Source organism: Hyla sarda, chromosome 9, assembly GCF_029499605.1.
Source record: "Hyla sarda isolate aHylSar1 chromosome 9, aHylSar1.hap1, whole genome shotgun sequence".
NCBI classification, from domain to species: Eukaryota; Metazoa; Chordata; class Amphibia; order Anura; family Hylidae; genus Hyla; species Hyla sarda.
The window spans coordinates 22,272,705-22,286,926 of NC_079197.1; the positions used below are offsets into that span (position 1 = coordinate 22,272,705).

Here is a 14,222-nt window from a genome sequence, read left to right on the forward strand (position 1 = left end):
TTTACTAAACCTATCCACACCAACCCAAAGTACAGGCAGGTAGATAGGTCATGAGTTCCATAGATATGTGTGTCCATGACCTCTCTCAGGAATAGGAAGAGGACACCGTTTCTCTGCGGGACGAGTTTTGGTTCCAGTACAGGATTAGAAGGCCACAACAAAAGCTCTCACATCCCGGCCAATGGTTGGCCACCACTCTTTGTACCAATTTCCTGGTTCCAGCTATGCCAGGGTGACCTGCCAGTGGTGAGGAATGACATTTTCTAATGGACAGGCCGTGGCGGAACTGGCTGGGTACAAAAAGCTTATTAGGAGGAGTTCCTGCCGGTACCAAACCATGGTTGGCCTTAATGTCTGAGGTAAAGGCAGGAACTACAGCTGACACCACAAGAACCTTGGGCAGTATAATCCCTGCATCAGAGTCACATGACATCATTGTTTGGCACAAAATCTCCTGCCTACATATTTTTAAATCCAGGACAATGCGTAACAACAAAATTAAACCTGGTAAAGAATAGGGCGAATACCAGTCAGAGGAATATATGAGAATATAGTCTAGGCAGACCAACAAAAATTTACCAAAAAACTCACGGAAATTTCATAAAGGCTAAGTTTACATATGTCAGTTGTGTCAGGCTCAGTTTTTTTTTACTTAAACTGTTTCCAACTGATGGCACGAATGATGCTCAAAAAGTGCATAAATTGTCATCAGTCAAAAACATAAGTTGCCATCAGTTGTCATCAGGTGCCATCAGTTATTCAGAGCCTCAGTTTTGTCCATGATGGGAAATGGTAGGGGGTGGGGTTCTTGCCCCTGCTGCCAGGATTGTTGCATTGTTGCAGATGCCATGATCAGTACTGTTCACAGTACGGCGGACATCAGCGTGAGGCTGCTGATAATTTTGTTTATTAATTCAATTTTTTATTTTTTTATTAAAAATATTGGGATTAATTGCGTATTTTGGTCACTTCATACCAGAAAAAAAAAAGAACAGTTACAGAGGAGCATTACTTGCCAAAATTAAAAAAATCCTGTCTCTAGACTGGTACAATGAATACTACCCAACCAGGGTGCCTCCTGCTGTTGCAAAACTACAACTCCCTGCAGCTCCCAACAGGCATGCTGGGAGTTCTAGTACTGGACGCACCCTGTCTAATGCTAGAGGCACCCTGGTTTGAGCAATTACAATTAAGGTTTTTATTTTTTCAAGTTTTGTACCACTAGCCCACCAGGATTGACGATGCCTACCTTGAAAATAAAGCCGTGGGGAAAGGTAGGCATAGTCAATCCTAGTGAGCTAGTGGTACAAAACCTGAAAAATAAAAACTGTAATTGCTCAAACCAAACCTAGACAGGGTGCCTCCAGCACTAGAACTCCCAGCATGCCCGCTGGGAGCTGCAGGGACTTGTAGTTTTGCAATAGCAGGAGGCGCCCTGGTTGTGTAGTATTCATTGTACCAGTCCTCCAAACTTTGACTGTTCTCTCTGTACAGTGATCCCTCCCAAAATCACTCCCTGTGACAGCCGGGATGGCGTGCCGGAGGCAAAAGCCGATGTTGCGAAGTACTTTCAGTTCTGTCCGGCGATGCCTCCATAGACCAACACAGGGTCCGACATCTGAAGCCACCTGACAGGTATGCGGCATGGACAGGGGAACGTTCCGGTGTGACGGTCCGGTGAGTCAAATCATCCGGCGTCTAAACTGAGACGCCGGATGATTGTGAAAGGTCCCATTCAAATGAACGGGATCGGTTCTGGTTTCATTTTCCAAAATCCAAAAGCTACGCCAGAGGGAACTGAAAATGGACGCCGCATATATGTAAAGGGACCCTACCCAAATTCTGGAAAACGGCTGGAGCATTACTTAACCCAAAGGGCATCACACAATATTAAAAGTGCCCCTCAGGAGTATTAATAGCCATCTAACACTCATCCCCCTCACGTATGCAGATAAGATTATAACCACCTCTAAGATCCGGTTTGGTGAACCAACGAGCCCCCTGTATCTGGTTAAAAAGACCGGGAATAAGTGGTAAAGGGTATTGATATTTTTATGGGGATTTTATTAAGCTTACAATAGTCTATACAAGGTTTTAGACCACAATCTTTTCCAAATCCTGCTCCCATCAGAGACACCAAAAACCTTGTGACCTTTAAAGGGGTACTCCGCCCCTGGCATCTTATCCCCTATCCAAAGGATAGGGGATAAGATGTTAGATCGCTGCGGTCCCGCTGCTGGGGACCCCGGGGATCGCCGCTGCGGCACCCCGCCATCATTACTGCACAGAGCGAGTTCGCTCGGTGCGTAATGACGGGCGATACAGGGGCCGGAGCAGCGTGACGTCAAGGCTCGCCCCTCATGACATCATGGCCCGTCCCCTTAATGAAAGTCTATGGCAGGGGGCGTGACGACCGCCACGCCCCCTCCCATAGACTTGTATTGACGGGGGTGGGCCGTGACGTCACGAGGGGCGGAGCTGTGACATAACGATGCTCGGGCCCCTGTATTGCCCGTCATTACGTGCAGAGCAATCTCGCTCTGCGCAGTAATGATGGCGGGGTGCCGCAGCAGGGATCCCGGGGTCCCCAGCAGCGGGACCCCGGCGATCTGACATCTTATCCCCTATCATTTGGATAGGGGATAAGATGTCTAGGGGCGGAGTACCCCTTTAAGGCCCCTTTCACACTACAGGTAACATCCTGCTTTTTTTTTTACTGCCGTTATTTTACAATAACAGATGAAAAAACACGGATGCAATAACTGGTAATAACGGATGATAACTGACGACCATCGTTATTTTTAATGATTTTATTCTTAAAAAGCCTGATTATGTTCATCCGTTACCATCCGTTATTACCAGTTACACCCACTTTTTTTTTTTTTTAATCAGTTTTTTAACCCTGTTTTTGTAACGCTGTACTGAGCATGATCAGTACAAAAAACAGATGTTGAAAAAACCTGAAAATAACTGATGATAATGGATGTTTGTTTTTTTTGAACATCCGGTTCCCATAGACTTCAATGTAAAATTTTAACATCCAGTTTTTCACCATTTTTTTTTGCCGGACCAAAAATTAGTGCATGCACCCACCGTCTTTTGTGCCGGCAACAATAACTAACATTAGTAAAAACGGACATAACTGATGCAAAAGGATGTTCAAAAAAATCCCATTGACATGAATGGGATTTTTTTGACTCCCGTTTTCAGGACTTTTTGCCAGGAGTAATAATGAAGTTTTTTTTTTTCAGGATGATACCTGTAGTGTGAACGGGGCCTTAGACTTGCCTTGTTTCATTGCCAACCTCTCTTCCAGACAAGTAAAAGATGATCCCCTTGGGAAACGTAACATAAACAGAAATGCATTAATACAGTAGGGACCCCAGCGGTCCTCAGTCCTCTGCGCACAACAGATTGTATTTTCGGAATATAAAACCACTTACAGGTCTCAGGGGAACAAATACACATCGTCCGCCGGCCATTAATGTCATTGGTTCATAGCTGTCGAAGAATGGCTCGATGATGATGACCTGAAATAAGAAGTTACACATTTTCTTCAAAACAAAGCACAGCGAGTATAGCTTACAGCAGTGTTTCCCAACCAAGGTGCCTCCAGCTGTTGCAAAACTACAACTCCCGGCATGCCCGGACAGCCAAAGGCTGTCCGGGCATGCTGGGAGTTGTAGTTTTGCACCAGCTGGAGGCACGCTGGTTGGGAAACACTGACTTACAGGGTTAGAAACAGGCAGACATGCATGCTGACCCTCCACTAAGCCAAGAAGAGCAGCTGCAGCCACCAAAAGGAACAAGGCTTAAAGGGGTACTCCATTGGATTTTTAATTTACTTCTATAAAAAAAAAAAAAAAAATCTTAATCCTTCCAGTACTTATCAGCTGCTGTTATGATCCACAGGAAGTTCTTTTCTTTTTGAATTTCCTTTCTGTCTGACCACACTGCTCTCTGCTGACACCTCTGTCCATTTTAGGAACTGTCCAGAGTAAGAGCAAATCCCAATAGCAAACCTCTCCTGCTCCGGACAGTTCCTAAAATGGACAGTGGTGTCAGCAGAGAGCACTGTGGTCAGACAGAAAGGAAATTCAAAAAGAAAAGAACTTCCTGTGGAGCATACAGCAGCTAATAAGTACTGGAAGGATTAAGATTTTTTAATAGAAGTAATTTACAAATCTGTTAAAAATTTTAGGCACGAGTTGATAAAAAAAAAAAATGTTTTCCAGGGGAGTACCCCTTTAAGCTGATGATTTTGTATGGCCTGCGAATGATCACATAAACATTCAAATGGCCCTAGACAAAAGTTCCCACCCCTGGTATAGACAGGCAAGACAAGTAAGGGGCAATTGAGAAGACAATTCTATAACATAGTTACTATATAGGGTCATATAATTATACTGTTTTACCTCATCTCCTTCATCCACCAGAGCTTGGAAGGCACAAAAAAGAGCACCGTATGCGCCCACTGACACCAGGACATTGGTGAAAGGATTTAGTTCTTGCCCAAAAAGTGGTCCAAACAGCTGGGCGAGGGCCTTCACCAGAGGTGGATGTCCCTGCAATGAAACAACATTATTGAGGGTGGTGGCAGAGTACATAGGAGTTAAAGGGGTATTCCAGGAAAAAAAACTTTATTTTTTATTTTTTTTATATCAACTAGCTCCAGAAAGTTAAACGGATTTGTAAATTACTTCTATTAAAAAAATCTTAATCCTTTCAATAATTATCAGCTGCTGAAGTTGAGTTGTTGTTTTCAGTCTGGCAACAGTGCTCTCTGCTGACATCTCTGCTTGTCTCGGGAACTGCACAGAGTAGAAGAGGTTTGCTATGGGGATTTGCTTCTAAACTGGGCAGTTCCCGAGACAGGTGTCATCAGAGAGCACTTAGACAGAAAAGAACTCAACTTCAGCAGCTCATAAGTACTGAAAGGATTAAAAAAAAAATATAGAAGTCATTTACAAATCTGTTTAACTTTCTGGAGCCAGTTGATATATATATATAAAAAAAGTTTTTTCCTGGATAACCCCTTTAAGGTGACCATTACCTAAATGTTGTCCAAACACACTGATTTTGGTGAGACTGGATGACCATTTAGTGTGCAAGGGGGTGTCCTGACTTCTACCGCAGAAAAGAAGGATTTGGCATACTGGATAGTCCCTCACCAGGGGAATCTGTCTGACACTTTGGGGGAGATTTATCAAAACCTGTCCAGAGGAAAAGTTGCTGAGTTGCCCATAGCAACCAATCAGATCGCTTCTTTCATTTTTAACAAGGCCTCTGCAAAATGAAAGAAGAGATCTGATTGGTTGCTATGGGCAACTGGGCAACTTTTCCTTTGCACAGGTTTTGATAAATCTCCCCCTTTATGTGTGGTTGGTTAAATTGTCAGGTTGGTCAGTACCGTTACAGAAGTGTGGCAATTGAGTTGTGACCCTATTATTAGGCAATCACAAAAATATAACCCTTAAAGGGGTACTCCGCTGCTCAGCGTTTGGAACAAACTGTTCCGAACGCTGGAGACGGCGCCGGGAGCTCGTGACGTCATAGCCTCGCCCCCTCTTGACGTCACGCCCACCCCCCCAATGCAAGTCTATGGGAGGGGGCGTGACGCTGTCACGCCCCCTCCCATAGACTTGCATTGAGGGGGTGGGACGTGACATCATGAGGGGGCGGGGCTATGACGTCACAAACTCTTGCCGCCGTCTCCAGCGTCCGGAACAGTTTGTTCCAAACGCTGAGCAGCGGAGTACCCCTTTAATACCACACTTGTAGAAAATATGACTAACTAAGAGATAAATACGTTTATAGCTAGACAGTGACAGGCATGGAGGAAGGCGTTGTACTCACAAAGGCTCTGGTGTACTGGTTAAGTAACGTGTGCTCATCTGTAATGGCTTTGGAGAACGCTTCTCTTATATAACTTGGAGGAGAAAAGTCCGGAAAGCCTTGTCCCAGGTTCACAGTTTTATACTTATCGGCTAGGCTCACAAATTCCACCCTGAATGAGACATAACATGGAGACGATCTGAGAAGAGACGTGTTAGGCTCGGGCTTGGATATTAGACGATTGTTCTCCATATATTCTTACCACAACAATCCTTATTTCGGAAGGGCTGACAAATATGCAACTACTGTATAGGTGTTCGGCTAGGTTCACACAGCCGCTGTCCCCCGTTCATATTTTCTCCGTTATTGCCTCCTAAACGGACCATTCTAATAACTGATGCAAACTGATGCAATTTAGTGGCATCCGTTTCCATCAGTTTTTCATCCGTTAGTATCAGCCACTTGCAGACTCCCACAGCCGGGACTACTACTACTCCCATCAGGGTACTACTACTCCATGATGGGAGTCTGCAGGCGGCTGGGGAGGCTACACTAGTGTTTGTACAACTACCCCCATCATGGAGCAGTCTGTTCCCTGTTGGGGGTAGTAGTACAGAGGCTGAGGGATTGATTGCACCAGGTCTCACTTCTGAGACCCGATGCGATCAGCAGTTATAAAGCACAGGAGTGGGCGGCATGTACTTTCATTTTCAAATCCCCTGCCAGAAGCCCTGTATGGCCGGCACCAAGGAGCCCCCAGTGTCCTTATCCCCCCCCCCGCTGCTGCTCCTTATATTCTTGGAGCAGAACAGCAGTATGGACATGTCGGGAACCGGCGACGGTGAATGAATGAAGCCGACATGTAGGCTTCATTCATTCACCACCGCCCTACGAGTCCCCACTGCTGCCCTGCTCCTAGCTCAATCAGAGCGCACTGCTGGGACATGCCTATTCTCTGCTGCAAGTATTTGGCAATGTAATCCAGCTCGCTCCACCCGTACACCCTCGACACGGATTCGCACCCAGCCTGGTGCACACAAATCCAAACGCAAGAACGGCAATCCAGCGTGGGCAAGTAGAAAATCCAGACTTTATTAACTCACGGTAAAAATGGTAGAAGCAACCAGCAGAACAGAAGCGTTTCAGGCGCATGCGCCTGAAACGCGTCTGATCTGCTGGTTGCTTGTACCGTTTTTACCGTGAGTTAATAAAGTCTGGATTTTCTACTTACCCACGCTGGATTGCTATTCTCTGCTGCACATCTCCGTACCCGACAGAAATGAGCAGCAGAGAATAGACATGTCCCAGCGGTGCGCTCTGATTGCGCTAGGAGCAGGGCAGCAGCGGGGAGATGTTGGGCGGTGAATGAATGAATGCCCCCTACATGCGGGACATGTCGGCTTCATTCATTCACTGCCGCCGGTTCCCGACATGTCCCGGCTGCTGCCCTGCTCCAAGAAGATGAGGAGCAGGCGTAAGGGAAATAAGGACACTGGGGGGAATAAGGATATGCACACTGGGGCCAATAAATTATTATAAATATGCATGGGGCATAAATTTGGGGGTCACAGTAGCAGTTTAAAAACCCCGCCGGGAGACCTGAATGGCTCCTCAGTGACGGACATTCAGGGCTCCCGGCGGGGGATTTGAAAATGAAAGTTCACACAGTATATACATCGCAGAGGAGTAGAGCATGCCGCCCGCTCTCAGAAGGGAGACCCGGTGCGATCAATCCCTCAGCCCCTGTACTATTACCCCCAACATGGAACAGACTCTGTTCCATGATGGGGGTAGTAGTACAAACACTAATGTAGCCTCCCCAGCCACCGTCAGGCTCCCGCAGCTGGGGGAACTACTACTCCCATCATGGAAACAAGTATTTTCCATGATGGGAATAGTAGTAGTAGTCCTGCAGCACTGCAGGAGTCTGCTGATTTTACCTCTTCTGAGCATGCTCAGAAGTAATAACGGTTCAAAAACGGATATTATAAACCGGGGGCAAACGGATGACATTAAATTTACATCCGTTTGCCATAGACTTATATGTTAAATTTATAATATCCGTTTCTATTCCGTTATTTTTCATGGGAGAAAAATACTGCATGAAATGTCTTTTCTCCCGTAAAAAAAAAAAATGGAACATGAAGCAAACGGGTGCAAACGGGTGATAAGGGAATGTAAAAAAAAATCCCATTTACATCAATGGGATTATTTTACAGCCGTTTGCACCCCGTTTAAAAATTGTCAAATGGACTGTAGAATGGGCATTAATTAACGGGGACAGGCGGCCGTGTGAACGAGCCCTTACACAGAGGCGGGACATGCTTCTGGGTGACCAGGCCACGGGTTCCGGATGTGCACCATAACAGTTGGGCCATCACTCTGAAATGCACTCATCATACCATTGGCACCTTAGGTAGCCACCTATTTTGTCCAAACCATCCTACCATCCTAGTGGCGTATTCACCTAGGGTGTTTCAGTGAAATAGTCCCAACTTTATTTGGCACCAAAGGTGGTGATGGGGGACTACAAAAGCAGGGGATCACAAGTAAAAGTTTATTTTTACCAGTATGAGGTCAAGTAAGACCAACTAAAGGCCCCCATTAGACATGTTGACTGTACAGCAATTTTGGTGTGACCGGCCAATCATTTAATGTATATGGTGGTCTACTAAAATCAAATAATTTGTAGGCAGATAAGAACCATTTGGCACATCTAGTCTCCCCAATATTCTGAATACTATAAACAGTCCTTGTCCCTATCTTATATGAAGGATAGCCTTATGTTTATCCCTATCTTATGTGAAGGATAGCCTTATACCTATCCCTGTCTTATATGAAGGATAGCCTTATTTCTATCTCTATCTTATATAAAGGATAGCCTTATACCTATCCCTATCTTATATGAAGGATAGCTTTAAACCTATCCCTATCTTATATGAAGGATAGCCTTATGCCTATCCCTATCTTATATGAAGGATAGCTTTAAACCTATCCCTATCTTATATGAAGGATAGCCTTATGCCTATCCCTATCTTATATGAAGGATAGCCTTATACCTATCCCTATCTTATATGAAGGATAGCCTTATACCTATCCCTATCTTATATGAAGGATAGCGTTATACCTATCCCTATCTTATATGAAGGATAGCCTTATGCCTATCCCTATCTTATATGAAGGATAGCCTTATAACTACCTCTATCTTATATGAAGGATAGTCTTATGCCTATCTCCATCTTATATGAAGGATAGCCTTATACCTACCTCTATCTTATATGAAGGATAGTCTTATACCTATCCCTATCTTATATGAAGGATAGCCTCATACCTATCTTATATGAAGTATAGCCTTATGCCTAGCCCTATCTTATATGAAGGATAGCGTTATACCTATCCCTATCTTATATGAAGGATAGCCTTATACCTATCCCTATCTTATATGAAGGATAGCCTTATGCCTATCTCTATCTTATATGAAGGATAGCCTTATACCTATCCCTATCTTATATGAAGGATAGCGTTATACCTATCCCTATCTTATATGAAGGATAGCCTTATGCCTATCTCTATCTTATATGAAGGATGGCCTCATACCTATCCCTATCTTATATGAAGGATAGCCTTATGCCTATCTCTATCTTATATGAAGGATAGCCTTATGCCTATCTCTATCTTATATGAAGGATAGCCTTATGCCTATCCCTATCTTATATGAAGGATAGCGTTATACCTATCCCTAGCTTATATGAAGTATAGCCTTATGCCTATTTCTATCTTATATGAAGGATAGCCTTATGCCTATCCCATGCTTACACTCCTTCCTGTATTTGCAGCGACCACTTCTGCAGGAAGGCTATTCCATGCATCCACTACTCCCTCAGTAAAGTAATACTTCCTGATATTACTGCAGAAACCTTTTTCCCTCTAATATAAATCTATGTCCATTTGTGTTAGTTTTTCTCCTATATAAATCTCCTCTCCTCCTTTACTGTGTTGATTCCCTTTATATATATAAAAGTCTCTATCATATCCCCTCTGTCTCTTCTTTCTTCTATACATGTTAAGGTCCTTTAACCTTTCCTGGTAAGTTTTATCCTGCAGTCCATGTACTAGTTTAGTCTCTTCTCTGACCTCTCTCCAATACATCTATATCCTTCTGGGGGTCCACGGTCTCCTGTACTGCGCGCACTCACATCTGCAACTCAACTCACCAGATATTTTCATCCACTCCCTCCAGTCTCCGCGCCTGGATCCGCTTCGCCATTCTGTTCTGTATGTGGGTGGTAAAAGCATAGAGTGGTGAATGACTGCTCCGAATCCCCCTCCTCTGAGGCTTTAAAGAACAGTGACCAGAAGATCGGCCCCCCCACCCTTTACATGAGGAACCAGACTGGAAAATCAGACCCTGGACTTTGTTCTTTGTAAGCGCTAAAGAATGCGAGTTCATTCTGGCAGAGAGGATGATTTTCAGTATAAGGCCACTAGACCGTGCACTGTTGTGCCTACTTGAATAATGGTCACAAGAACTGATGAAATGATGCCCTATGTACCCCCAATCTGACCACTGGCCCTGACCCACAGGGCAAATCATTCTGTAGGATTAATGAATAACATGGAGCATTACAAAACATTACACACATCTCCGCTGCAATCCCCATCACGTCTATATCCCACACACAGTCATCTGTCAGACTGATGGGAAGCTACATCAAGCTACTAGAGATGAGCGAACTTACAGGAAATTCCATTCGTCACGAACTTCTCGGCTCGGCAGTTGATGACTTATCCTGCATAAATTAGTTCAGCTTTCCGGTGCTCCGGTGGGCTGGAAAAGGTGGATACAGTCCTAGGAAAGAGTCTCCTAGGACTGTATCCACCTTTTCCAGCCCCCCCCCCGGAGCACCGGAAAGCTGAACTAATTTATGCAGGAAAAGTAATCAACTGCCGAGCCGAGAAGTTCGTGACGAATCGAATTTACTGTAAGTTCGCTCATCTCTACAAGTTACTGATGGGCCTCATTTACTAAGGCTTTTACAAGTAGATTTTGTAGTTTTTTTTTTGTTGTGTCGCATGTCGTGCACAAGAATATTTGACAAAAAAAAATACAAAACACCCTACTAACTCTCCAATTTACACAGAAAACCTTTAAAGGGGTACCCCCACCCTAGACATCTTATCCCCTATCCAAACAGAAGTCCGTGACGTCAGGACTCCGCCCCCCGTGTGACGTCACGCCCGTCCCCTCAATGCAAGTCTATGGGAGGGGGCGTGACGCCCCCTCCCATAGACTTGCATTGAGGGGACGGGCGTGACGTCACACGGGGGGCGGAGTCCTGACGTCACGGACTTCCGTCCCCGTAGTCGCGACTCAGACCCACCAGCGGTTCCGGTGAAAAAACAGGTGGGTGCTGCATGGGTGCCGCGATCAGACATCTTATCCCCTATCCTTTGGATAAGGGATGAGATGTCTAGGGTGGGAGTACCCCTTTAAAAAGGGGCTTGTCTAAAAAAATTAAAAAACACACACAATTTTCTAAAATAAAATACAAGATTACAAATGTTCCCCCATAAAATGTGGTGGACTTGAGCTCTTGAAAACCCAACAGCTCAGGGCATGTGTAAAAACGCAAAACATAGGGAAAATCGCCAAATACAAAATACCATAGTAAATACCATGGAAAAATACCTAAAAAACTGCACACTCCAGTTTTAGCAAATAATGACCATTCTGTATAAAATTAGATGAAACCACAACAATTGGCTATGCACATTGGATGAATTTTGGATAAACAAGTTCATTTCCGACATTAGTTGACCCTATAATGTGTATAGGGGCCTCTTGACTCTCCTCCAACACTGGGAAAGAAGGATGAGGCAATTGGATATGTCTGATCCAATGATCTGATTTGTTTCTAAAGGGTCAGACCGCTGGGACCCCCATGATCTCCTGTACGGCGCTCTCCTCGTGCACCCTCCATGCAACTCTATTGACTGGTTGCTATGGGCAACTGCACAACTCCTTCTCTACACAGGTTTTGATAAATCGCCCCACTGACATCTAGTGGCCAAGCAGGCTATTGGCTGTCCGGGCATGCTGGGGGTTGTAGTTTTGCAACAACTGGAGGCACAGTGGTGCAAGGCACTGCCATAGACTAGTGGGAAAAAAAAAAAATCTGTGAAAATGGCCGCTGTAAGCAAAGCCTTGAATGTACCCTGAGGGCTGCCAGCACCGACTGAATCAGTCGTCGCTGCTGCTCACTCATTTTGACATCCACTGCCCTGGAATGGACTTGTCCAAGGCAAGCACTGAGCCCCCCCTCACTCACCATGCTGTCACTTCCTCCCTGAGTCTGCTGTGCTGTGTCTCTTCATCTAATCACTGCAGGCTGCTCTATACCCCCTCCTCTCTGTTTTCATGCCGCAGTCTGATAGGACAGGAGTGAGCCCAGAGGAGTGCTAGTCCTGCCCTCGCTTACTGTACTTTGTCCCAGCCTGCGCTTCAGCTGGGACAAAGATGATGCTTTACCCGGACAGGATTATGTTCTGGATGATATGGGGACCCCTAGTGGTCTTTTTTTGTAAGCCATGATTTCTATAAAAAGAGATACATTTTTTTATGAAGTATATTAGAATGCCAAATGTTTTCAATGTACGACATATGAAAAGTTTTCGATTCTGACAGTGCCCATTTAAACATCCCTAAACATGTAAAAAAAAGTCTTAGAAACTGTATGGTAGTGCTGGGCGCTATGACCAAAAATGTGTATTGCGGTATTTTTCAAACTCATGGTGGTTCCAAGGTATTTGAAGTTCTGCAGCGCCCGCGGCCCACTGGGTTTCAGCACTTGCAGGAGGAACTTTACAGCTTCCGTTCTCTGTCCTGTGCCCGCAGCTCACAGGAGGAGAAGGAGATGACCGCCTGCGGGTAGCATGGTTAGTCCCCCGATGTGGGGACAGTGGTGCGGCTGATAGTACATTGATTCAGTGGGGGGGGGGGGAAGCAGCGCCCGCGGGTCATATAGGATTAGTTCCCAAGCGCATTGCAGCTGATAATTCATTTGAGAGGGGGGGAGGGGCACAACTTGTATTGCGGTATAGGGAAAAATTTATACCGTATAGAAAAAAAAAAACACACCGGTATTCGGTATGAACCGGTATATCGCCCAGCACTACTATATGGTAAACGCCGGCATAACATACACCATCTGTTCATCTGAGACGGGACAACAGGCTTGAGAATTGTGGCAGCGGACAATTTCCCATGTAGCTGATAGGCTGACTAATAATACAGCACGTGTACAGGATGTGCCTTATGTTTCCTCAGGGCTTTGTTCCTCCAGAGACATTAATTCAGAAGAATAAATAGTAAATAAGCAAAGGCTGAAAGTGGAAAACATGTAAACCTAACCCAATGTGACACTGAGGATCTGAGGGGGGGGGGGTGTACAAGAAGTACGCTCAGTGTCCAACCATGGAGATCCCCACCAATCCTGAGAATGAAGGGGATGGTAGAGGAGTAATCTCTGAGACCCCTACCAATCATGATAGTGAAGAGGATGGGGGGTTCCAACCAGTGGGCTCTCCCAATAATCATGAGAATAGAGGGGGACACAGCGCTGGTGGAGCTTTACACCCCCTTCTGGTAATGGAGCTGAGGTTTCCTACAGGTGAGTAGGAGTTCTGCTACGCAGCGGGAAACCCAGTAAAGGGAAGCAGTGCCAAAACCAGTCCTGAATCCACTTCAATCTCATGATTGGTGGGGATCCCAGAGGTCAGAATCCCAGTGATCATAAAGTGATATCCTATTGATTTACCATTTATGAGATGAACAACCCCTTTAAAGTATGATATGACAAAGACATACTCAATATCAGAGTTTCCCAACCAGGGTGCCTCTAGCTGTTGCGAAACTACAACTCCCAGCATGCCCGGACCGCCGTTGGCGCTCCGGGAATGCCGGGAGTTGTAGTTTCGCAACAGCTGAAGGTACCCTGGTTGAGAAACAATGATCTACATGAAGGTAAAATATTCCATTTAAAGGGGTTATCCAGAAAAAACTTGAGATTATATATATATATATATATATATATATATATATATATATATATCTCAACTGGCTCCAGAAAGTTAAACAGATTTGTAAATTACTTTTATTAAATAATCTTAATCCTTTCAGTACTTATGAGCTGCTGAAGTTGAGTTGTTCTTTTCTGTCTAAGTGCTCTCTGATGACACCTGTCTCGGGAACCGCCCAGTTTAGAAGCAAATCCCCATAGCAAACCTCTTCTACTCTGTGCAGTTCCCGAGACAAGCAGCAATGTCAGCAGAGAGCATTGTTGCAAGACAGAAAACAACAACTCAACTTTAGCAGCTGATAATTATTG

The 14,222-nt window shown here is 45.0% G+C and overlaps 1 protein-coding gene across 7 annotated transcripts in view; it reads right to left on the reverse strand.

The window, feature by feature from the left end:
* The window catches only part of KYAT1 (kynurenine aminotransferase 1), a 46,414-nt gene that overhangs the window by 23,768 nt on the left and 8,424 nt on the right, over positions 1-14,222 (reverse strand). For 4 of the 7 annotated variants that reach the window (XM_056540311.1, XM_056540309.1, XM_056540312.1 and 1 more), the window contains 4 exons: positions 10,050-10,108; positions 5,857-6,007; positions 4,416-4,565; positions 3,444-3,530 (listed from right to left, as the gene is read on the reverse strand). In XM_056540311.1, coding sequence (XP_056396286.1) covers positions 3,444-3,530; positions 4,416-4,565; positions 5,857-6,007; positions 10,050-10,108 — 447 coding nt within the window. Of the gene's footprint in view, positions 1-3,443; positions 3,531-4,415; positions 4,566-5,053; positions 5,234-5,856; positions 6,008-10,049; positions 10,128-14,222 lie in introns of those variants that run through there. The other 3 variants (XM_056540308.1, XM_056540313.1, XM_056540314.1) reach the window with 3 other exon arrangements.